The 23,364-nt window shown below is 45.1% G+C and overlaps 1 protein-coding gene across 2 annotated transcripts in view; it reads right to left on the reverse strand.

Moving 5' to 3' along the window:
* The window catches only part of LOC144150808 (ileal sodium/bile acid cotransporter-like), a 288,230-nt gene that overhangs the window by 8,690 nt on the left and 256,176 nt on the right, over positions 1-23,364 (reverse strand). For both annotated transcript variants that reach the window (XM_077682185.1, XM_077682184.1), the window contains exon 5: positions 16,226-16,376. In XM_077682185.1, coding sequence (XP_077538311.1) covers positions 16,226-16,376 — 151 coding nt within the window. The remainder of the gene's footprint in view (positions 1-16,225; positions 16,377-23,364) is intronic.

A 23,364-nucleotide genomic window follows, 5' to 3' on the forward strand; every position in this document is an offset into this window, starting at 1 on the left:
TTTTTGTTACGCTGGAATGGTGGCTGTAATCACGGGAGATGAAACGGGCGGCTCTATTTTGGACCGATTTGATCATGTCGATTAGATAGTTAGGAGGCGGGGACCAAATAGATGATGCGTACTGGAGTTGTGGGTGAACAAATATCTGACAGGCCAATTTACGAATACTCGAAGGCGAATTACTAAGATTACGACGTAAATAGCCTAATGTCTTTGATGCTTTGGCACATATGGCTGTAACATGGGATGACCATGAAAGGTTTTCGGTTAGATGAACGCCTAAATATTTATAGGAAATGGTCCTATAGAGAGATCCTATATTTTGACACGTGTCTGTAGCGTTGTGATAGAGCTACCTGTAAAGATTGCATAATTGTGGGAATGCGCATGAGTGACCAGATAATAGTGTACTTATATTTGTGTGATCCGTACAATAAATTGCGCTCGTCCCGTCCTTCCTGTGTGTGTTGTCTTTTTTGCGCAAAGCCCATGTTTATTCACCAAGATGCAACAACTCGCCCAACAACAAGTTCTTCTAATTATAACTAAGTGCGAAAAAACGTTTACTTCGCAGTTCAAAAGAACCTAAAAAAAAACAGATTTGGTTTATTCAGAAGATGTCTTTGTCAAAAGCAATGTGGTGGATCTTAATGACACCTTTAAACAATTAGAATATACAATCTGGTAAAATAATGAAGTTGTTGCTGTTCACCAGGCACTTTTTTGCCTAGCCCTTATGACGTCACAGGGGCACATTTGCGGGGTTGGCAGCCGCCCACCAAAGCCACCGCTAAAAATCAGGTCTGTGAGATTTAGTGGTGCCTGCAGTTTTGTTTCACCGTACCGCTTGATTGCTGGCATGCAATTAACGCACTGATAAATAAGTTTTTCTACATTACGTCAGCGCTAATGTTGGGTAGAGTCAAGCTTGAAGGTTTCTCACTAAGCAAAAGAGAATTCTACGTGCCTTTTTATACTATTAAAGGGGCCCTGAAATAGGTTTCACGGATACATGGGTATTCACATTTTCACGTAAATCAATGTCCTAGTAATCACCTCCTTCAAACATTTTGTTAAAGCGACGATTAGTGGAATTATTGCAAATCAAAACACCGCATTTTCGACCGCGTCGCGATTCTCCCTTGTTCCGTTCACCTCCTTACACCGCCCGAGTGTGAAGGCCCAAGATGCTTCACTTCTCTGTGACGTCTGCAAGAACATCAGGTGGCGCGCGTTGTCTGCTGTGATATTCTGCACCGCAGGATCGCTTTGGGAAAGAGCCGTCTGACTTTCTGCGTTCTGTTTGGGCCGTTTTTTATCATTTTATGAATCCTGCGCTCCGCTCACAACTACAAAAGCTGATGCAAGGAATGGGGTGGGCCTTTTACGCCTCTACATCACGCAGAAAGATCACGCGAACAGAGAACGATACTGTCACAGCGCATTCACGGTGACGTCATGTCTTGGTACATATTAGAGTTTAAAATATGTGAGCGAAAGACTAAAGAATCGCCTCAAAATTTGGTAGAGTGAGAACATACATGCGTTCCGAACCGACGTCCGTTTATATACTGCCTAATTGGCCGCTTGTTCACGCCAATGTCGAGGTTGGTCATGTTGTGGGGACGCCATGCACCCGTGTACACAGGCAGCTGTAGTATTCCATTCTGGTATTCTATCTGTTATAATTTAAAAGATAACAAATAAGCAGCCGAAGGGTTGTGCACGGTATACGGCACAGGGACTTTTTTAGAGTGCGTTGTGCACTCCCCCCACCCCCTTACTTTCCCATACTTTACGGGAAACCTCTACGTGACTCTGTGTTTATCAACTACTGGACAAGTACACCGTAACAGACATTACGAGCGGCCTCAAAAGATCAGTGTGAGTTTTGGGGCCATGCGTGCCTGCCTCTTTGTTCGGCTATACAGATGATAACACAATTTAAAACAAGTAATCTACGTCGCTTTTTTTCCCTGATGGCCTGGAGCCCCTTTCCTCTTTATAAAGGCTGTTCATTCAGTTTTTACGTGCTCAGTGCTGCCCATTGACATATGTGGATGGTTTGCTTGCCGGCCGCTGCCCTATAGTCGGCCCCCAAGCCTACTTTGTGTGTTGTTTAAGTGTATGGGACGAAACTATGCTTACTCTATATAAAGACACACCAACTTTGCAAGATACACGCATCGGTATTCCGTCCTCTGAAAGTACAATTGCCGTTTTATATATACAAAGCACGAGTTTAACACTGACCAAATCGTGCCTAAGACTTAAACGATGCACTGACGTTTGATATGGTAGGTCCACAGTTCTACCAAAACGTTTTATTTTGGATTGATGCATACAATTCGCAAACCTTACCACTTAGAAGGCAAAAAAGAAAAAAAGAAGCAACACTATGCCGGGATTCCAACCCGCGACTTTTCATGCGTGAGCGCAAGGCGTCAGTCCACTGTGCCATGGCACAACAAGTGAAGAAATGAAAATAACCTGTATACTGTACTTCATAGCTGATATCCAGGAACAGCAACGTTTCGGCTGCGGCTGCTATTTCACCCAGCGGGAACAGTGCTCACCGCGCTTTTGTTTTACGCTTTCCGCTAAAAACTTCGGAATAAACCTTCCGTAACTCCACTGCTCTTAACTTGGTTATATTTTCTAGAAGCGTTGCTGGTCGCACATGAATATTCAGTTTGCAACTCCAGGAAACGAATTGTTGCCACTGCGAACGGCTGAGGCGTTGTAAGCCGAAATACGGATTACATTAGCGCTAGTGTTGAGTTCTATGAACTTCGTGGACCTTGCTATGTTTATTACGCTCTAAGAACTAACAGAACACAGCCGCATTCATTGCAGCACGAATTTTGTCGGGGCGCATGCAGTTTTCGCTTCTCGATCGCTTCCTGACAACCGTTCGGCCGATCGGTATTGTCGGTGTCTTTGGCCAGCGAGCCAGTCACACCACGCCAACAAGCTATTCTAGTAACATTGCATCACGTGGACTTTTGATCGGCCGACGTATTCGTGTTGCCATCGGCGTCGTGTGACAAGGTGCTCTGCGAACTCGGAAGTCGCCGTCGTGTCGTCGTCGTGTCGGCCTAGCCTGAAAACGATAAATCTGCATGAACACGATATTGTGAAGCGTTCTGCAGGAAGCGCTAATTAACCAAAGGCACCGCCGCAACCCATCGACGCTGAGCACACGCCGCTTCTCTTCGCCAGAAGTGAGAGAAAAAGCCGTCCAATTGCAAGTCTTCTGCCTCGTGACGAGCACGGGCGAATGGGCACGGGTGACGTACACAGAAGAAGATGGCGGAGCCCAAGAACATGCAGGAAAGGGGGGGGGGGACGCGGCAACAAACTTTGCCACAAAAGTGTGAGCTTTCCACTGTACGTAAAAATGTTATACTTGGCACAGCTGACGTTGATCACCCAACCTAACGATTGCTCTAGTTCATTTAGTATGCTCAAAACGACTTTCGGGGCACCTTTAACTATCTACAAAATGGTACGAAATTGTGACAGTGGGCTACAACTCTGTGAAAATTCCTTCCAGACGCTCTCTTATGTAACGAGCCTCTATAGAGTTGGCTTTACTGCTATAAAGAAATGAATTGGTGGAACGATACTTTACCAGGTAATGTAAGTAGCTTTACATCACAGCTAGAAAGCAGTGTCCCTCTGTATCCCCAGGAATTATAAAATGCCACAATTAGGCACATTTAGGGCATCGGTCGCTGTTGCGCGGTGCAGCACTCTGGCAGCCTATTTTGTTTAATACACCGGTTTTGTTTAATACACGGGTTTTGTTTAATACACGGGTTTTTTCATCAACCCGACAGTGGATGGCTTCTCCCTCAGATAGACTTAGGAACGCATGGAAACGTATCATGTGATCGCTATGAACTATTGCCTTGACAGACTTAAATAATCTCCACGCGATAGATCACTCCGCAAAATTCAGCACGTCACCTGGAGGCCACTGCAGACGAATACATTCTATAACCGCTATAAATTATCATTCACCTATTCAGGACCTTTCCGGCTTGAATTCTCCTTCTGTAATTCTGACAGGGTAGACATAGCCCATATTTTGTATGGTTGCCCCGAGTACCCCCCATCTAGCGGTTTGCAACTACCTAATTCAGAGCAGTGGGAGGGTGCGATGCTCAGCACCGACCCCTCGATGCAATTTTAGAGCGTGACAAGAGCGCTGGAGGTTGTAAAGAGGTATGGTCTTGTCGCAACCCCTCTTGACCAATAATCCGCCATACCTTGCCCCTTTTGAACGAAATTAAAGTTCTATTCACCCATCTATTAAGCGGGCGAACACTCAAAAGATCACTGCCCTGGCAACAAAGCATAACGCGTCCCCAGCTTTCCGGCTCACGCCTAGTTCAGCCATCGGCCACCAGGCGATCAGGAATGAGCGCAACTCTCTGGGCGGTGATCCTTTCAGCCCGATTACTAATAATTTTCGATATGGTCTGCGATATTTTTCTTATCATGTTATCTTGGGAGTGAAAACTACCAGTGTATAAAACATGGCTCCAGTATATTGGCTCCACAAGGTTCCTGAAGGGTTTAAAATGTGAGTATTGCGGAGAAGCTTCAAGCATTGCGGGAAAAGCTCCTGTCGCCCCCGGAACAGACCACGTGCTGGTCACTCGGTGGGCACTTTGGCTCATCGTTGTATCAGCCCGGGTTCCAAAGAAGTCGCAAGTTCTTTTTATGCCAACGCGCGTTACTGGCGCGTTGGGTAATCAACGGATAATGTTGGGCTAAAGCGCAGCGGCGGCGCGAGTTCTGGGTGCTGTTACAAACGGTCGGTGTGTGAGTGCGCACGCGCTTGTGTGTGTGCGTGAGTGTGCGTGTGTGTGTGTGTGTGTGCGTGTGTGTGTGTGCGTGTGTGTGTGTGCGTGTGCGTGAGTGTGTGCGTGTGTGTGCGTGCGTGTGCGGGTGTGTGCGTGTGCGTGTGAGTGTGCGTGTGCGTGTGCGTGTGCGTGTGCGTGTGCGTGTGTGTGTGTGTGCGTGTGAGCGTGCGTGTGCGTGTGTGTGTGTGTGTGTGTGTGTGTGTGTGTGTGTGTGTGTGTGTGTGTGTGTGTGTGTGTGTGTGCGTGTGCGCGTGTGAACATAAAGCAGTCGTGAATGTCGTTGCGCAGTAATAGAAAGTTTGGTTAAGTACATTTCACTTGTCACTGGTTTCCCTCTTTGTGCAGCTCCGTGGGAGAATTCAAGTGACGTCACATTGGTAATTGTCGTGGGTGTCGTTTACAGCTTCGCAGCCCAACCACATTTACAGCGTGGATTAAAGCAAAATTTTTTTTGTATTTTGCCTAATCAGATAATTAGTGAAGATTATTTAGCCAGATTCTAAAGCACCAAAGCTAGGCGAAAAATTCCAAATAGAAAGTTGCATAGCGGTTTGCAAAACTACCGAATAAATAGTTTACGTAGTATTTTTCCGCTTACTCATGCATGATATACAAAAACACTACGTGACATGCCCGCTTGCGCGTCGTGACTGCAGTGCTCCAAAACGTTCGGTGCACAAACAGCCACAGGCGTGCTGTCGCTTAAAAAGTGAAGGTCAGCGACGCAAGCCATAACCGTTGCCTGTGCTTATCGCTATGACGAACTGTTGCGAGGGAAGCACATCGCTGGTGTAAATAGCACAGCCAACGCCTACATCGCTGGACTGTCGCCTTTCAAGCGGATGCACGCCGATGGCTGTTTGTGGCGAAACATTTGGGAGCACTGCAATCAGGACGCGCAAGCGAGCATGTCATGTGGTGTTTTTTGTATTTTTTCAGTAAGCAGAAAAACAGTAATACTGAATAGATAGAGAGACGGAAACTTTTTATTCGGACATTCTGCAAACCGCTTTGCAACTTTCAAATTGAAATTTCTTGCCTAGCTCCGTTGCTTCAGAAGTTGGCTAATTAAGCGTGACTGATTATCTGTTGAGGCAAGATGCAAAGAATAGTGTGGCATACTACATACAAAATAGAGCAACATGCATTTGGTCACGTCGTCTTAGAGTGCATGGGCATATTTTTTAAACTCCGGCTGAAGTTAGCTGAAACACCCTTACATATAGTACTGGGTGGAACAATGAGATTGATTTGAGGAATGATTTGAATGCTGACGGACTGACTGACTAGTTGGATTTAATGAATTTAATAATAAGTAACAATGGCCATGAGAATATTTTGTTGTGATTATTACGAACGATTTTCCTTTTGTGGTCATCTTTATCTAGCGACGAAAAGAGCCTTCCGATATGCCGCCTATTTGCTTGTTCCGTTTGCGAAATGGCACCGTGCATATTGTTCGGCATACCGCCGTTGGTGCAGTCGTTCCAAGATGGCCGCAAGTGTTCACGATGGCTTTCGCTCTCCGCTAATTCAAAGCATACGGTCAACGTCGTCCCAAAATTATGAGAACACGATTTCAAAATTATGTAACACTAAACTGAGTACGAAGAAGCAATTGTACGAAGAAGCAATTATCGTAGTTAACTGTTCCGCCAATCTTTTTGAATGTCTGACTCTCCTACAAGCTGGAACAAAAACAGAAGTTGGAGCGACCCTCTCCGCATTCCGACTAGCTCAGGTACCGAATATATGCGTGAACATCATTACAGACTCTCAAATGACATTAGACTATTGGCTGCAGCCAGAATACCTAACCGATTCGGTAAGATACTCCCATCCACAATAAAGAAAGTTAACGTTATCTCGACACCTGGGGTGAAGGGTCTGGAAGAGAACGAGGCACCGACAAAGGGGCACGGAAACTCACAAACCTTGCTCCTCGCGAGCACGATTACGCAGTAGTCGTGGTCGCGAGGAGCTAATCGAGGAGCCGTTTCCGAGAAATATTAAGAACGTCTCCTCATCCTACTCTAGAAACACGATCCTTTATCGTGCCACAAGGGGTGTCAATTCTGACGAATCGCAAACTCTGTAGATGACAAACCAACACAAGTACCTACAAATCTACGTGCGCGAAGATGTTTGGTGGGAGCATGAAACATAAGCTTTAAACTCTGCTAAATTATGAAACACATCCACCCTCTTCCGCGCAACCTAGCCATTTCCACGTGTTCGCTAGGGGGAGAACTCAAACATTCTGCCGTATTTACTGGATTCTAAGTAACCCCTTTGCGATGCCCAAGATTGCGATGCCCAAAATGAGGGGGGTGTCTAGATTTGAAAAACCCCAATCCCCCGCCCACTTATTTTCGCGGCCGCATCCCGACGAGACGGGCGAAAGGAATAATGTTTCATTGGACAAGTATTCAACGGAAAAATAGGTACTGTGAACCCGCCGCTTTCGTATGCTACCCAGTCACCTTCACTACCATTTGAGTAAGTTGTGCCGCTTGGGCCGCCGCTTTCAGTATCACCCAGCAAATCGTCTTCTGTTCCGTTGGAGTGGTTTGCAATTGAAAGCTTCTTAAATGATTTGGCCACAACGTCAACTCGAGCCAGCTTTCACTCGTCTGAAATCCGCCTTGCGATGGCTGCTTAGAAAAGGGGGTGCTTAGATTCGCATGCAATCCGAATTTTTTCCCAAAAGTAGGGGAGGGTTCTTAGAATCGGGATGTGCTTAGAATCATGTAAATACGGCATATTCCTCTTTTATCAACACGTGGAAGGCAGCTTGTGCTATCTCCTTACCTCAAGATCACCGTGACCTGACTGAGAGGGCACAAAAAGGAGCTATCGCATATTGTAGCCTAGACTTAAGGTTTGAGCTAGACCTAGACCTTTGAGCTTTCTACCATATGTTTACCCCATTTTCCCATGCTCCAACAACTTCTTCCACAAACAGTATCTTCACTCGCAAAACAGAACCGTTCAGTCCAGCCTAGACAATGGAGCATAACACATTAAAACCCTGAAAATGTAGCTGTCTCGCTCAAACTGACCGCTACCCTGCTTTTTTTTCTTTATACTGACCACCACCCCGCAGCTACAACCTTTCACGATCACTCCTTAAGCCGCATAACCGCAGAGGGCCCCTGTCTCTCGTGGGATGCGGTGATTAAAAATCCCGGGCCATCTCCACTAACGTGAAACCTGGTGGGGGGGTGAAGAATGCAGTGTATACGTGTACTCTTGGCGCCTTGGCATTTTTGCCAACGGAGATGAGACCATTGGGGTAGATGTATACAGCTTTGCTGTAAAGGTCTCCTGTCCCTTAAAAATTAGCACTAGCAAAACAAACTGTATGAGCATGACTCAGAGAAGGCCACCCCTGAAGTTTACCTGCACATTGAATAGCTCCGAACTGTCGCGAACGAATTCTATAAAATATATAGGCCTAAAATTCACACATACGTTGAAATAGGATGCTCATATTGAAAACACGTGCGCCGAAGCATTCAGACAATTGTGGTTTCTCCGTGAAAAATTGTCGGCAGCACAGCAAAATTGTCGGCAGCACAGCCTTACGTCAAATTAAAAGCATCTAAAACGCTTCTAAAACCCGTCCTCGAGTATGGCAGCAGTTCGGAACCAACATCAACAATATCTTGTACACAAATTAAAAAAAAAATATTCAGAATAGGGCACTCTGGTTCTGGTTCTGGGCGTTCTGGTTGATTGATTGTAGGGTTTAATGCGCCGACGCAACGCAGGCGATGAGGCATGCCGTACGCTCCGGATTAATGTTGACCACATGGGGATCTTTAACGTGCGCAGAAACGTCATACACGCCGGCGTTTTTGCTCTTCGCCTCCACCAGAAAAGCTGCCGCCAAGGCCGGGAATCGAACCGTGTCCTCGTGCTCGGCAGCGTTTTTATTTACACTAAATATTCTAGACACGACAGTGTAACTTCACTGCGCATTCGAGCACGAATTGTAACCTTGTCGTCACGGGGTTGTGCTTGCATCCAACCTCCACATCGGCACACGACTAGGACCAACCATGTAAAAAGATATAACGCCATTTAACACGCGTAAAAATACATTCAAGTATTTTTTTCGTCATGCATTGAAACGTGGAACGTATTACCACCTGACGCTATCAATGCCGGAACGGTTGACCGCTTTGAATTGGGTTAACTTCATCCCTGGAACACTAAAGGCGTTTGGAAAATGTGTACACGTGCCGTCAAAAGTGACTAGAACACGTCTCGTGAATTTACAAACATTTCAGATTCAGATTCAGTTTATTTCATGTACAAGTACATCAGGGGGTTGGAGAAAAGCTGCAGTACTGCAGCTTGACAAAGCTCCAACCCCCTCCGGAAACTGCCTGCCTGCATTGGTGTGCGCTTAAATGAGTCCTCCAAACAGAAAAAGCTTCTAGTAAACAGGTTATGGCTGTCATCAAGGGAGTAAGACACCTGGTTTGGGATATTAACAAATCCTTGTTCCAATTAGTTATGACGGCACCTGTAATTTCATCCTGCTTTCCTGCCTAATACAGCCGAGATTAGAAGGCAAGCACGTCGTCACCTGTTCGTGTGTGCATGCTTTTGATTTTACACTTTATCGCCTTGTTTTACCAGATGATGTCTTTCGTTTAGAAGTGTCTCACTGTGATATGTGTGTTAGAATAAATAGTCTGTACAATGTTATTATTGTTTTTCCCACAACTGCGTGGTAACTAAACCGAACAGCTTAGAAAGCGCATGTATCTTTTTTGGCGTGCTTTGGCAGTGACGTGGTCGATTTGTGATGTTTTTTTTTTAATTTTATGGTTGAGTAAGTAGCGGCGCGCAGTGCACCCGTTGGTTTAACCATGCGCAGTGTACCAAGTTTTGTATTCATGCATGTAGCACGCCGCGAGCGCCCACTCCCTGCAAGAGTCTGACAAGGCTTGCAGTATTCATAAATAAATAAGCACTCTCCATAGGCAGGGGGTGCGGGGGGGGTGGGGGGGTGGGGGGGGTTAGCAATCAGTTGCGTCCTGCACGTGTGTCTGGAAGCGAGGCTGATACCAGAGGGAGTCCGCTATGGAAATTTGCGCACATAAAGTATGCCCACCTGGGAGAGTGCCTCTTTAACAGAGAAGCAACGCCGGAGCCCGACATGGGTTCCGGCGTCCGAAAATCCATGACAAATAAAAAATACCGAGCGCACGTGAGCGCGTGCCTCGCGGCGACCCCTTGGGCATTAAAAAACAAAACAAAATATGCCGAGCACTCGTGAGCGCGTGCCCCGCGGCGAGCGCCCAGCGTCCCCTGCGCACGTTTATCAAGACAAGCATTGGCCAAGATTGGCCCAGAGTGGCAAGAAAACTCCAGTATTCACCATAATCGTGGCAACACTTCCAAAAAAACCGAAGGAAGCTTACACTTATAGCAACAAAAATGGAGTAAAGGTCGTTGCGGCAGCGAAGAAGAAGCAGATCCGCTGCAATAGTGGACTTCAAACGTTTTGATGGCCCTGAAGGTTGCGCACAGCTGCGCGACCTTCAAATCTTATTCGTTAGTGTGCCCTTCATTAATTTTTTGGTGCTTGGATTTGGTTGCTCCGCGACATTGTAAACAAAGCCCTGACTGGAAAGCGCCAGAAAGAATAGGGTACGGTCAAATCGCGTCTACAAGAACCAAGTCAACCCTTGTGGCCCTCAGTGGAGCCCCAGTCAACGCGCTTCGCAATATTGCCCGGAAAGTCCGCTTGAGTTGACGTATTAACCGAGAGCAATAAACAGCTTTGTTAATTTCACGCTCAACTTCTTTACTGCGTCATCTGTACCATTATTTCTTAACTTTTCTGTGTCATAATAAAAACTTGAATCCAATTATCATTTTGATATAACTAATAAGGTGTGAGGGTATATACAGCCTAACTTCCTACGTCAAAAGCTACGCACACTCGCCTATACCTTTTTATAAAAGCAAAAGCAGGCGCAAACAATTTTAACTATGGAAAAGCTCTTAATGAGAGTTTTCCGTGTGCTGACAATTCCCGAAACACAAGTATTCCCCGTACGAAATTCCCTATGAGAAGCTTATATTCCCAACCAGTTTACCTAAGACGAGTTAGCCTAGGACGAATGGCCTTGTGACGAGTGGGACAAGACCCATATTCATCGTATATCCTGCATCGTGTATACATAATAGTAAATATCAGGTCTTTTCCTCCTCCAGGAACGCGCCGCCGTGTCTCGTGTCGCCGTGAGGGACGTGGCAAACGGTGATGTCCAAATTATGTACATATTATGTACAGAAATATATAAAGCATATACCGTACTTACCCGATTCTAACGCGCACCTTTTTTCCGCAAAAGTAGGCCGAAAAATAGCATGCGCGTTAGAATCGGATACGAAACCGAAACTGCCGAATCAGCTGAAATTTCGTTCCACCCATCGCCATCTCAAGATGGCGCCAAAGCTTTTAGCAACAATTTTTCGGATCTAGGCACCTAGGCTTTTCTTTCGGCGTTCACACAAATGTCAAATTATTCCACTTGCGTGCTTGATAACAGAAATGGCAGCAGCGGCAACGAAGGTGCACCGCTTGCGCGGCTTACCAGCGGCTCCCACACGTTCACAACGAGCGGTTGGCTGAAGCGTATGCCTCCTGAGAAACTCGCGGGATGGGCATGCGAGGAGTGGGCCACGATCCCGTCGAACATGGTTGAACGTTCGTTCAGAAGTGTGGCATCGCGAACGTGCTTGACGGCACCAATGACGAGATGTTGCGGTCAGCGGAAGGCGACAAGGAGCTCTCGGAGAGCGACGAGGAGTGAGATGAGTGAGATTACTTCTGGGAATAAATCGCCTGTTTCTCTCGCATTAGTTTTCTTGCTCACAAAATTTCTTGCGCGTTACAAACGGAGGTGCAAGTTTTTTCGGTTTTTTGCCTGGAAAATCGGGTGCGCGTTAGAATCGGGTAATTACGGTATACAAGACAACTGAGGTAGCGCGTAGTGGGCCTTAGAAAGCGCTTGCCGTGGTCTAACTGGCACCCCGGGACTGTGCCCGCGACATGTAGCAAGTTGGACAGCAAAAACCATCTTGTTCTCAAAGGGCCAAACGTCATGCTTAGCCCATCGAGAGCCAGAGGGAACAGCCCAATTCAACTAGGCTCAACCCAGTATCAGGAAAGCTGGGGCCCTTTAAAGTTTGCCTTTATTTTCTATGGAAAAATTCTATGGAAAAATTTTCTACGGAAAAAAAAAACATGGAAAAATTTCTACCACCAAAGCAACCGTCTTCGTCCAGCCAACCATTCATCTCTAGCCACGCTTCGCTATCAACGCGACGTGTACCGGCTACTATTTGGCAGTGCTGCGCTACACCTGCCTTATCATTCGCAGTCGGCTGAGCGGGGCTCGACTATCGCGTTGCCATGAATAAGTCTGCTCTTTTCTTTCTACATTTATGCTTGATAAACAAACGTTGACGCTGAAGCCGGGAACTCTAAAAACTGAAGTCAATGCGGCACGTGGTGGTTAAAGCCAGTACTACTGGCCATGAGCCGGAAAGCTGGACATGGGTTAAGAAAAATTGTATCTTAAAATTTTGTTTTTTGGGCTATGTATATATGTATACATATAATGCTTATTTTTGTTTGCACTTCTGCTCTGCCCACTATCGTTTAATGCAGCTATGGGCGCTAAAATGTGCATTTTCTTTAATTTCATTAATATTTTTAATCATGAACTTCTGGCCTCGTGTAGTCCCGTAGTTTATTGCATCTGAGGTCTTGCTGTGTGTTTTTGTCTTGGTGATAGATAATTATTACTCCTCCTTCTTACATTTCCACCAAGAAATATGAACAATTATTGGATATGCTCTCAAGGCAGCATATTTCGATCACTCCTAGTTTTTGGAATTATAACAGAACCTTTAATTGTAATTTTTTTAAGTTGATGCATTTTAAACATGCATGTGTTTTGAGCTGAAAATTATGCTCTTGGTCTGGTTCGCTGAAGTAGTAGAGTGGCTTCCCTTGACAAGGCATGTCCCAGGCCAAGAAAAGCAGGCAATTTTTCTCTGTCTGCAGAAATTTGAGGAACCAAGCTGCTATCAAATGGTAATAGGCTTTTCTCAAGCAGAGGTTCATTCTATTTTTGGCGTAAGCTGAAAAACAAGAACGCCAGTGTGTTGATTGAGATTCTGGTGCACGTTAAAGATTCCGAAATCCGCCCTCCAAATAAATCTGTACGTAGCCCTCCACTACAGTGTGCCTCATAGCACCGGTGTAGCTTCAGTTCCCAAAAACCTCAATTTTAATGATACGACATTTATTATTATCGCCACGGTGCACAATGTAGGCAAGCCCACCAGCACAGAGTTGCATAATTCCTACATATTTGCCTTGGCATCAGCACCACTAGATCACCTGTTGTGCATAGTTAGAAAATGCAGGTTATACCTGCGCTCACTAGCATTAATAACCACGTTATTTGCACAGCAGATTGACTGCGGATAAATTTTGTAGACTTGTGACCGGCGGCTTAGCCGGTCACTGAAATGTCAAGGTTGTATGCACTAGTCACAGGGTTGTTACAAACGTTGCTGTTTTCTGATTTCCCTTTACTCTGTCTTGCAAACTCTAGTGTCATTTTCGTGCTGATGCGACAGTTTGGGGGAAGCTTTGTTCAGTCTCTGCTGTTGTGCAGCGTACATATCATTTTATTTATCCACCACAAGCATCATTCTGTGAGTATTATATGATCAACCCACCAACATGGGGGGAAACTTCATATTCATGCAGCGGTGAGCCCCAAGGGCAGGGGATTGCTTCACCCCAAAACACTCTTAAAACGTGCACCACCACCATGCTCACAATGCCTGCTATACCCACCTTCTGGCTGTGCCCCCTCGTTCCTCACTTCCCTGCACCCCAGAGGTCACTTTGCTGAGTGTACGTGTCTTAGAGAGCCCGCTGGAGGCCCAGCCGCAGATACTTTGGGCGTAAAAGCAGTACCACTGAGGCTATTAATGCGACAGGGTGATGCCCTAGTAGAGTACACGAGGATCACTGTAATAGCCATCATTTAGATGCTGAAGAGCAATTACTTTAGCAGGAGTGTTTCACATCAGTGAAATATTTGACAGAAACTGCAGCTTGGTAAAGTTTCTTCAGATGCCCCACAACCCTGCATTTAAAACTTATTTTAAGGTAAAAAATCAGTGCAGTCATGGCCCCTTTAGCCTTTTTTAAAGACTTCAATACAGGGAAGCAATAACTGCTAAAAGGAATAAATGATTTTAAAAATGTTAGGCATTTTGTGCACACGTACGACAATACTCTCAGCCTTCGTTTATGTGTGTATTTTAACTCGGAATCATTGCAAGGTAATATTAATAGTTGCTCCAGGTGTTATTCTCTGACATAAATTTCATTTTTGTGAAATAAGAAGATTTTAAAATTTGCCTAAATTGCCCAATTTGTGACATTCTTTGCAAAAAATAATTGCTGCAGAGATGCGGCTAAAATGGTATCAGTGCCAAACCACAGATTGCAATGATTGACATCATAATTCTAAGTGTGTTGGAACAGAAGGTATGAGCTCCGTACTGGCAAGCTTACAAAGCAAAAACAAAGAAAGCTGTTTTTGCATGTGAAGCCTTAAAGAACTTAATTGCTTCGATTTTTTAACTTAAATAACAAAACCAAGGCTGTTGTTGATTTCTAGATTAAACGCAGCATGTACTACTTCAGTGCGGGTCTTGTACAGTTCATTGAATCCCACTGCATCGAATGTCGTTTCATCGAAAGAATGTCTGTTTCATTGAAACCATTATTTTGAACGCCGTTTCACTGAATCAGTGGTGCCCGTTTCATAGAAAACTGAGCACTTGCTATCGGTGCATTAAAATTTTAGACAAAAATTCTTCTGATCATCTTGTGAACTTTCAGACCACATGTGAGGTATACATATGAAATTTGGGTCATGCAAACTTTGAGGAATGTAAGAAAATGACAGTTTTGCACACACCTCCCTCCAACCCACCAAACTGAAAACGTTTCACTAATAAGACCTCAATGATGACTTCGTGTGGTTCCCCACAAGCAAGCTTGAAGCAGCAAATCAACGAAGATTAGACACAATTATGACATATCGGTTTTGTTTAAAATAAAATGAGTGCTTCCAAATTGCCCACAGTAGGTGGAAAAATATAAGACAGATCAGCTATGGGCCTTGGAATGTTTGTGACTATTATTTGTCAGCCAGCATACGCACAGCATATTTTTGACCACAAATGCGAATGAAGCTTTGCATGATACTGTTGACAATGAACACATTGTCTCCCGCCATTTTCAAATATTGAAGAAATTAATGGCTCAGAGCTGTAGGCTCTGGCGGAAAAAGTTAGGCGCTTGTTCCCCTTCTCGTAATGCGCAGGCATCACGCCCGTAGCCTTTCCTATGGCAGTAACTGTGATACTTGCTGCAACAAAAGAAAAACATTCAAAGCATAACGGTAATTGTATAATGGTAATTGACAAAACAGAACGCACAAGACATGAGGCTAGTACTGGAATAAGAAGTCTCACCAGGACTATATTTGCTGCCCGAGGCTTGATTTCTGTATTGGTTTCCAGCACTTCAACTGTAGTTCTGTTTACAGCATGATTGTGTTCCTTAAAGTCCTTCACATTATACTCTGTTTGTTCTACGTCATACCTCCCCTGCAGATCCCGAAACACTCACACTTCCAACAAAACTACTAGTGAACTTGCCACATACGTAGGCGTAGCCTTCTGAGTACAGCTTCAGTTTTCTTGGAACAGTAACCCTGAATTCTTGTGTATATTATTGCTTGGGTGTTCTAGGGTGGGTAAAATGGTCACTAACCGGTTACCAGACACATACCACATTGCCATCCATACAATATCAGAAACACGCCCCCATCCCCCCTCCATGCATGCAAGTGCAATTGCTTATGACAGACATGTGCACAAGGAACTACAGCGCACATGCAAGAATCGTATAGTAATGCTTCGTATCAGTAGTATCTCCAAAGCGTTACTATGTTGTAAAGCCTACCACTGTGCTCTGGCTGTCTTTTGTAAGGCAAGGAAATATTTAATAGAACAGTGTTCGGAATGACTTTGACGAAACAGCGTTCAATGAGACAATGTTCGACGAAACGGATTTCAATGAAATGGCTTCTACAAAATGATTTTTGATTAACCGGCGTTCCATGAGTGTTCGGAACCATTGTGGTGCACGTTGCTATTGTTTGCAGCTATATGACCAATTTCCTATTTATTTTTTAGTTCGAATATTATAAGCCATCACTTACATTTCTTGGCATCTTCTTCAGGAGGAATATTGTGAGAACTTGATCTTGAGCAAAATTTCTTGTAAATTTGGTAAATGCCACACAATAAAAAACTTAAGAATATCATAGTGAATCCATAAAGCCACGGAAAAAGTAGGGCTTCTCTCTGCTCCTGAAAGAAGAAAGGCACACAATATATGTTAGCCAGTCAATTTATAAGTCTTTGTGATTAAGCAGTTCATGTGTATTGTTATCACTTTCTAGATCTATTCTCTTAGGTTGGCCGTACAGGCAACTTAAAATGACAGAGGGGAAAACTCAATGATTTTATACATGTATAAACTGCTAGGTGGTGTCTCTAAGTTTAGAATTTTTAGACTTCTGAAAGGGATACTACAGGATGAAAAAAAGTTGGCCTATATAAGCAGGGTTGTGAATTCAAATACACCACTCATGGCAGCCAGAGTTGTATAACTTCCCTATACAGTTTTCTGCACTATGATTTGTGATGTGTAAAATTGTGAATGGTAGAATGAGTTGGCAGAGGTTGTTCAAACATTTTTATGGATAGAACAGTTAGGTATAAGAATAAAGGGTGGCTCTGCAGGCGTGCAAGGATGAGTGCGTCAAGGATGGGTGGGAGCCTGCCCCACAGACGTGTCAGTGCGTCACCACAGCCACTGTGACCATATTGGCGAGGGAAGTAGTGTGGTGGAAGTGGCGTGTTTAAATTTAGTTTTCTCATTAAAAAAATCTAGGTACAGCCGTGATCAAAATTTTATGGACCAGGGAAATGGTAATTTTAGGTTATTTCTCTTCCTATAGCAACCCGACAAACTGTTGAATGCATGCGAGAGGTCGTATACGTACTGAACTAATGAAAGCTACCGCACATAGTAATCCGGACTGCTGTGCGGCAGAGAAATAACTCAACATTGCTGTTTTCGTGGTCCGTAAACTTCTGCTCTTGGATGTACATCAGCTGAACAAACACAGGACATAAACTACAAATTGTGAACTTCAGCGTATACAATAAGTAAGTAAGCGATGTTTATAACTCTCTTTACCACCTGAGACAGCCAACTTGAGGACCAGCATACTTATAAAACGCTGTCAAGCAAAGGCCTCTCGCGTGGAACGTGTTACTGTGCCACCACCAAAATACACGAAACGGCCCAGCCAATCACTGTCGCTATACCCTCATCATAAATGCTATGTAACCCCTTATTTTCAGTATCTAGTTTGGTAGGCTGGTAGTTAGCCCTCCCAAAATATGGTAGGACATGTTGTTTCATGCAACTGTTATTAAGACATGCTTCCGTTGCAATAAAACCACGTGGCCTAGCATGACAGTCACATATGGGAAAATCTTTCCACCAAGATTGCAGGCATGCGGATAAGCTGTTGGAAATTTAAAGGATATCTCCCTCCATGTCATGAGGTAGTTGAATAATGCTTCCAGTGTAGTCTGACAGGTACACCAGTGCAATGTCTACAGAAAATGTGTTTTTTGTGCTTACATAAATATTCCCATAAACCACCCCCCTTCATCCCATAAATATAATCCCCTTTGTACCCCTCGTGCAGTGTGCCCGCTGACATTGATCATTATATTATGAACTGCTCCAAAAACAACCTTGAGGGGACAAACTTTTTTCGTGATCTGCGGAAGTAGGAGTGCCCCTTGCTACTTCGGGGGACATTATTTTTCCTAGGGGCCACTGGATTGTGCGAAGAGAGGTGTCTTGTCTGCTGCTGAGACTTTTGCAGGCTACAGGACTACCACAAAGTTCCGAGAGAATGCCCCCCCTCCCCCCCCCCCCCCCTGAAACATCGCCCACCCCCCTTTAGGGGTGAAGTAGTCAATTTTCTAAAACAGGGATGTCAAAATTCTTCTGGGGGGTGGTTGGGGGGTGTTGTGGGCGTGTGTATAAATACCTGTCGCCCACCCCTTAAAATCAGTTTTGGCGTCTTCGAAAGCTCGGGGAGCTCCAACCGAGAAAACGTCCAGCGGCCGTGAACACTGCCGGTGTCTTGATTTTGAACTAGAGAGACACGACCTGTCCGATTTGACTGGCAACAGGAGGAGGAAGGGGTAGTAGATGGGAAGAATAGAAAGGAGGAAAAGGCCGTAGATGGCAATAGAAGAGCTGGGAGATATCGTCCTGGCATCATTAGCAGTGCGGCATCTTGACAAGCCTTGATAGTTCTGAAGAAGATGAGTTAAACAAGTGCCTGGCCTCTGCGCGAGGGGACCCGAAGCTCGGGAGAGCATGGTGGACGAAGCGCTGCAGATCGTGTTTACTCTGACAGCGACGCATCGTTCGATGCCTTTAGCGACGATGAGTGAACAAAACAAACGCGAATCATCAATGCGGTCGCTTGTTTGTCCTTTTCGCACTTGACCCTTGAGTATTTTTTACTTGATATCTCCGTAGTTTTGGTTGGTGGTGTAACCTTTTTCAGTTTTTCGCACCTGACCCTAGAGTTCGCCCATCCCGTATTTCTCACTTGATATTCCTGGATTTTGGGTGGGCGTTCTTTGGGTGGGCATTCTTTCTGAACATTATGGTAAATGATGCGTGGTGACTCTCCATGTCACTGATACGATAATGGGGCTGACTGTGGAGCATTTGCCAGCAGTTATGCAAGGCTAATACCCCTGTCACACGGCAAATCTAATGTCATTCAAACTAAATGACATTAGCTGTAAATGACATTCGGCTCGGCCGTGCGGGTCTACACAAATGTCATTTGATTGTGATAGAGGTGACGATTAGCGAGCTCGCAAAACCGCAAAATTACATTTCAAGCGCATCTAGAATGTTTTCACAGGTAATATTTTTTGGAAAATTTTTAAACAAAGGAATATTTTTAAATAAAAACAAGAAAACCACCGACTTAGGTGACATCAGTAGACATCACAAGCTGAAACAAGTCTGCAAAAAATCCGGATTAGGGTAGCGCGTGCACTGGGGACGAGATTTTTTTGTTAGTACTTGCTGGTCTTTCTTTATTAGAACAACAATACAAAAAAGAAAATATAAGTTTACTGACAGTTTTTAGAAACAGTATTCTGTGTTTTGTTACTGAATTTTACTGTCTAGGGACGCGCTACTGCTGTAGAGGCTACTCATTTGGCCACTAACTGAGGTCCGGGACCTCAGTTACCCGCTAAATGTCATTCGGTATTTTCGTGAAGCGCCGAACTAATGACATTTAGAGCGAATAACATTTGCTGTAAATGCCATTAGATCTGCCGTGTGACAGGGGCATAAGTCTGCCTCATCAAACAGCACGTACTATTATGAGCAATATGAAAGGGAACACCGGAACGCGTGGAAAACACCCTCAGACCCAGCTATGAGTGATACGCAGCGGCCGCCGTCAGAAACAAAGTGGAAAGGGAGACGCTGTTCTAACAACTGTTCCCATTCCCGCCGTGCGTCTTATCGGCTTTCGGGCGATACTATATCATCGGTAAAATGACATAAGTTGCTGGTTTTTAGAAATCCCAGCGTGGTGAGAGTGCCAACAGTTAGTGGAAGAGCGCCCTCCTTTCCCCCTCTGTTTTCCACAGCGCCATCCGCGTATCACTCCGATTCTGTTTCGAGGCTGTTTGGCACGCGTTCCTCTGTTCACTTTCATATTGCTCATAATAGTACACACATAAATATCCTGCTCCTCAGTTTTGTTCTTAGATAGGCTGGTATTGATACACGCATTGATTGCTGCTGATCTCATATCACCTGAAAGCTCTGTAATGTGTGTTTCTTTAATATAAGTGTAGAATACAGTAGAAAATTGGCTATGCAGCAGCTTTCCATTGATATATGAAGTGTTTTGTTCTAGCCAATATTGTTAAAATATGTCTAACTGTATTTGTACTGCAGAAGTTCAGTAGCCTAGGTTTTTTATTGTTAAGAATGAAAAATGGGCTTACTGGGCTAATAAAACATTAAAAAAGCATGGATATTAATAAAATGGTTTCACTGATATCACTTTTTGTAAGTGTCCATGTGAGTGAACAAGCATGAAAAGTAGTACATGCCTTAATCCTGAAACACTTGTACTAGTAAGCGCTTTCACCAGACGATTGTATACAGTTTGCACTGGCTGCAAGTCAATCAGTTACATACTGAGAATTATCGATCTACTGCCAACATTGTACTCGTGGTGCATTTTCATGGTTCATCTGCAAATGGTATCACTCGTAAATCGGGGTTTGTCAACAGCACTGAGCATGAACTTATTAGCATATCTAGTGAATACAGAAGATGGATAGATTGCAGGGTTTAACGCGCCGACACAACGCAGGCGATGGGGCGCGGCGTAGTGGAGGGGTCCAGATTAATTTTGACCATTCAGGGCAGAAATTTGGGCTAGTTGGTGATGGGACTTCGACATGGTAAAAAAAGCGCACTAAAATGAGGACACAAGAAAAAGGCGGTGACACGGGACGAGCGCTAGTCCCGTGTCACCGCCTTTTTCTTGTGTCCTCGTTTTAGTGCGCTTTTTTTACCATGTCGAAATTTTGACCCCCTGGGGATCTTTAGCGTGCGCCGTAATCTCGTACACACGGGCATTTTTGCTTTTCGTCTCCATCAGAAAAGCGGCCGCCATGGCTGGGAAACGAACCCCCGTCCTCGTGCTCAGAAGCAAAACGCCTTAGCCCATATTATTCTTTTAACGTCGTTAGAAAATGTTCATAAAGCCGGCACTTTGTTTCAGATATTTATACGAATTTATACGAATACAGAAGCGCGATCAACGTTCTTCCTCAAGATTGACTGATTTGCTAATGCCCCTCAGATTATTTTAGGCCAATGCATAAACTTCCATATCACAGCACAGTGGAGCGCTAGAATTTTTATTTTGGTGCCCGCAATACATTGGTGATCATGCAATGCTGCGTCTATTTCCCTTTGTCATTGTCTTCTACGTCAATTTTTTTCTTGTGGCATTCTGCCGTGTCTACTACAACAGGCTGTAGGCAATTTCGCAGGGTAGGAAAGCTTTGTTTTCCAACAACGAACCTTCTTTCCTTCTCTCTCTTTAATCCAGGGCCTTTCAACCCCATAAGCTTTGAGCCACTTGTGGACTAGAAAAAGTAACAATGAACTGTGCAAAGGCGAAGAAAAGAAGGGCGGAGCGGATAAAAGTGTTGAAGCTTAATATGGTGTTGAAGTAATGCCCTCTCGTGCCTTGAAGTCGCAAGAGCGCTTCGTTTACGCATGCCTTTTTATGTTGGTTGTCCAGCACAGCTTTTGGGTTGGTTATGCAGAGAAGGCAAAGACACTTGGCTCGCAGAAGCAGACTGTTCAAGTACATACTATAGTATTTTTAATTGCAGTTCACACACGCACGCATGGACGCGCGCGCGCGCGCACACACGCACACACGCACACACACGCACACACGCACACACACGCACACACACGCGCACGCACGCACACGCACGCGCACGCACGCACACGCGCACACGCACGCACGCACACGCGCACACGCACGCACGCACACGCGCACACACACACACGCGCACACACACGCACACACACACACACGCACACACGCACACGCACACGCACACACACCCACGCACACACACACACACACGCACGCACGCACGCACGCGCACACACACACACACGCACGCACGCACACAAGCGCACACGCGCACACACACACACCCACGCACGCACGCACGCACACACACACACGCACGCACGCACGCACACACACGCGCACGCGTACGCGCACGCGCACGCACGCACGCACGCACACACACACACGCGCACACACACGCGCACGCGCACGCGCACGCACGCAGGCACACACACACACACACACACGCACTCACGCACGCACGCACGCACGCACACACGCACACACACGCGCACGCGTACGCGCACGCACGCACACACACACACACACACACACACACACACACGCGCGCACACACACGCGCACGCGCACGTGCACGCGCACGCACGCACGCACGCACGCAGGCACGCACGGGCAAGCAACCACGCAAGTGGGGAACAGCAAGCCTTCGTCACCCCCGTCCAAAAAGGTATGATCTCCATAACCACTGTGGCTTTGCTGATCATGTTTCCCTCCCTTAGACTATGCATGTACTCAGCTGCAGACACCTAGTTTATTAAACTCAAGGCGTAGCTACAGTAGCGTAGCAAAATATATTTACAGGCTTGAATTGCGTCTAGGGGCCTACCACCCATTATAGCATAATGTCTATAAAAGTGACACTGGAATTTTGAATTAAATTCTTAAATTCGTTTCACTGGAGTAAACCAAAGTGGTAGTTGAGATTGTGACAAAGCACTCGCATCCAGGAAAGCAGAGGAGCATCATGCTAGGATTAACAGAGTTCTTTCCGCACTGAAGAACAATAAATGTGTATGTTTTGAGAAAAAGAGAAGAAAGGAAATGATGGAGGTTGAAACGGAAGAAATGAAGAAAATATAAAGCTCCATATTACAAGGAGCTCTCTCAAGGCAGTGTAGAAAGCTTTCACCCAGGCGTAGGGTAACGACGTGAAAATACACTTGAAATTCAGAGATAGCAGTCAAGAGACGTATGCATAGCACAAAAACAATGAATAAAAAACCTAATTAACCTTTGAAGTGTTCGGTTGAGCAGTCATGATTGGTCGTATCTGCGGGATAATATCCCGCAAACTCACATTTTGCAGGCCAATATGATGAGCTGGCCTTGCTAAAAGACATTGACAACTTTTCACAACATCTGCACCTAGAAGAATCCTTTTTCACCATGCATCAAAAACAACACAGTACGCTGCCACCTCCAAATTTATGGTGGCAGAAAAAAACGGTAGCTGGCATTTTGGCTAAATTTTGATTATGGCTAAATTTCCAGCTGGGAATTTCACCATAGACCAGCTGGACCCAGCTGCCATTTTCTCCTGTGCGTAGACACATTATTCACTGAGGGAGAAAGATCTAGATTCATATATCGAAGCAGTTTAAGAAGACATATTTTGCAGGCTTACAATGCTCATAAGCCAGCTGTCAAGAATATTTCAAAAGAGGAGAGTAATGCGTTTAAAGGGGCCATTAAGGCAAAATGCAAGTTTGGTTTTTTCGAAAGATTGCCTCGTTAGCATAACAAACATCACTCAA

This window comes from Haemaphysalis longicornis, unplaced genomic scaffold (genome assembly GCF_048455015.1).
Source record: "Haemaphysalis longicornis isolate Haplotype H1 unplaced genomic scaffold, Haemaphysalis longicornis Haplotype H1 scaffold_1, whole genome shotgun sequence".
Lineage (NCBI taxonomy): Eukaryota > Metazoa > Arthropoda > Arachnida > Ixodida > Ixodidae > Haemaphysalis > Haemaphysalis longicornis.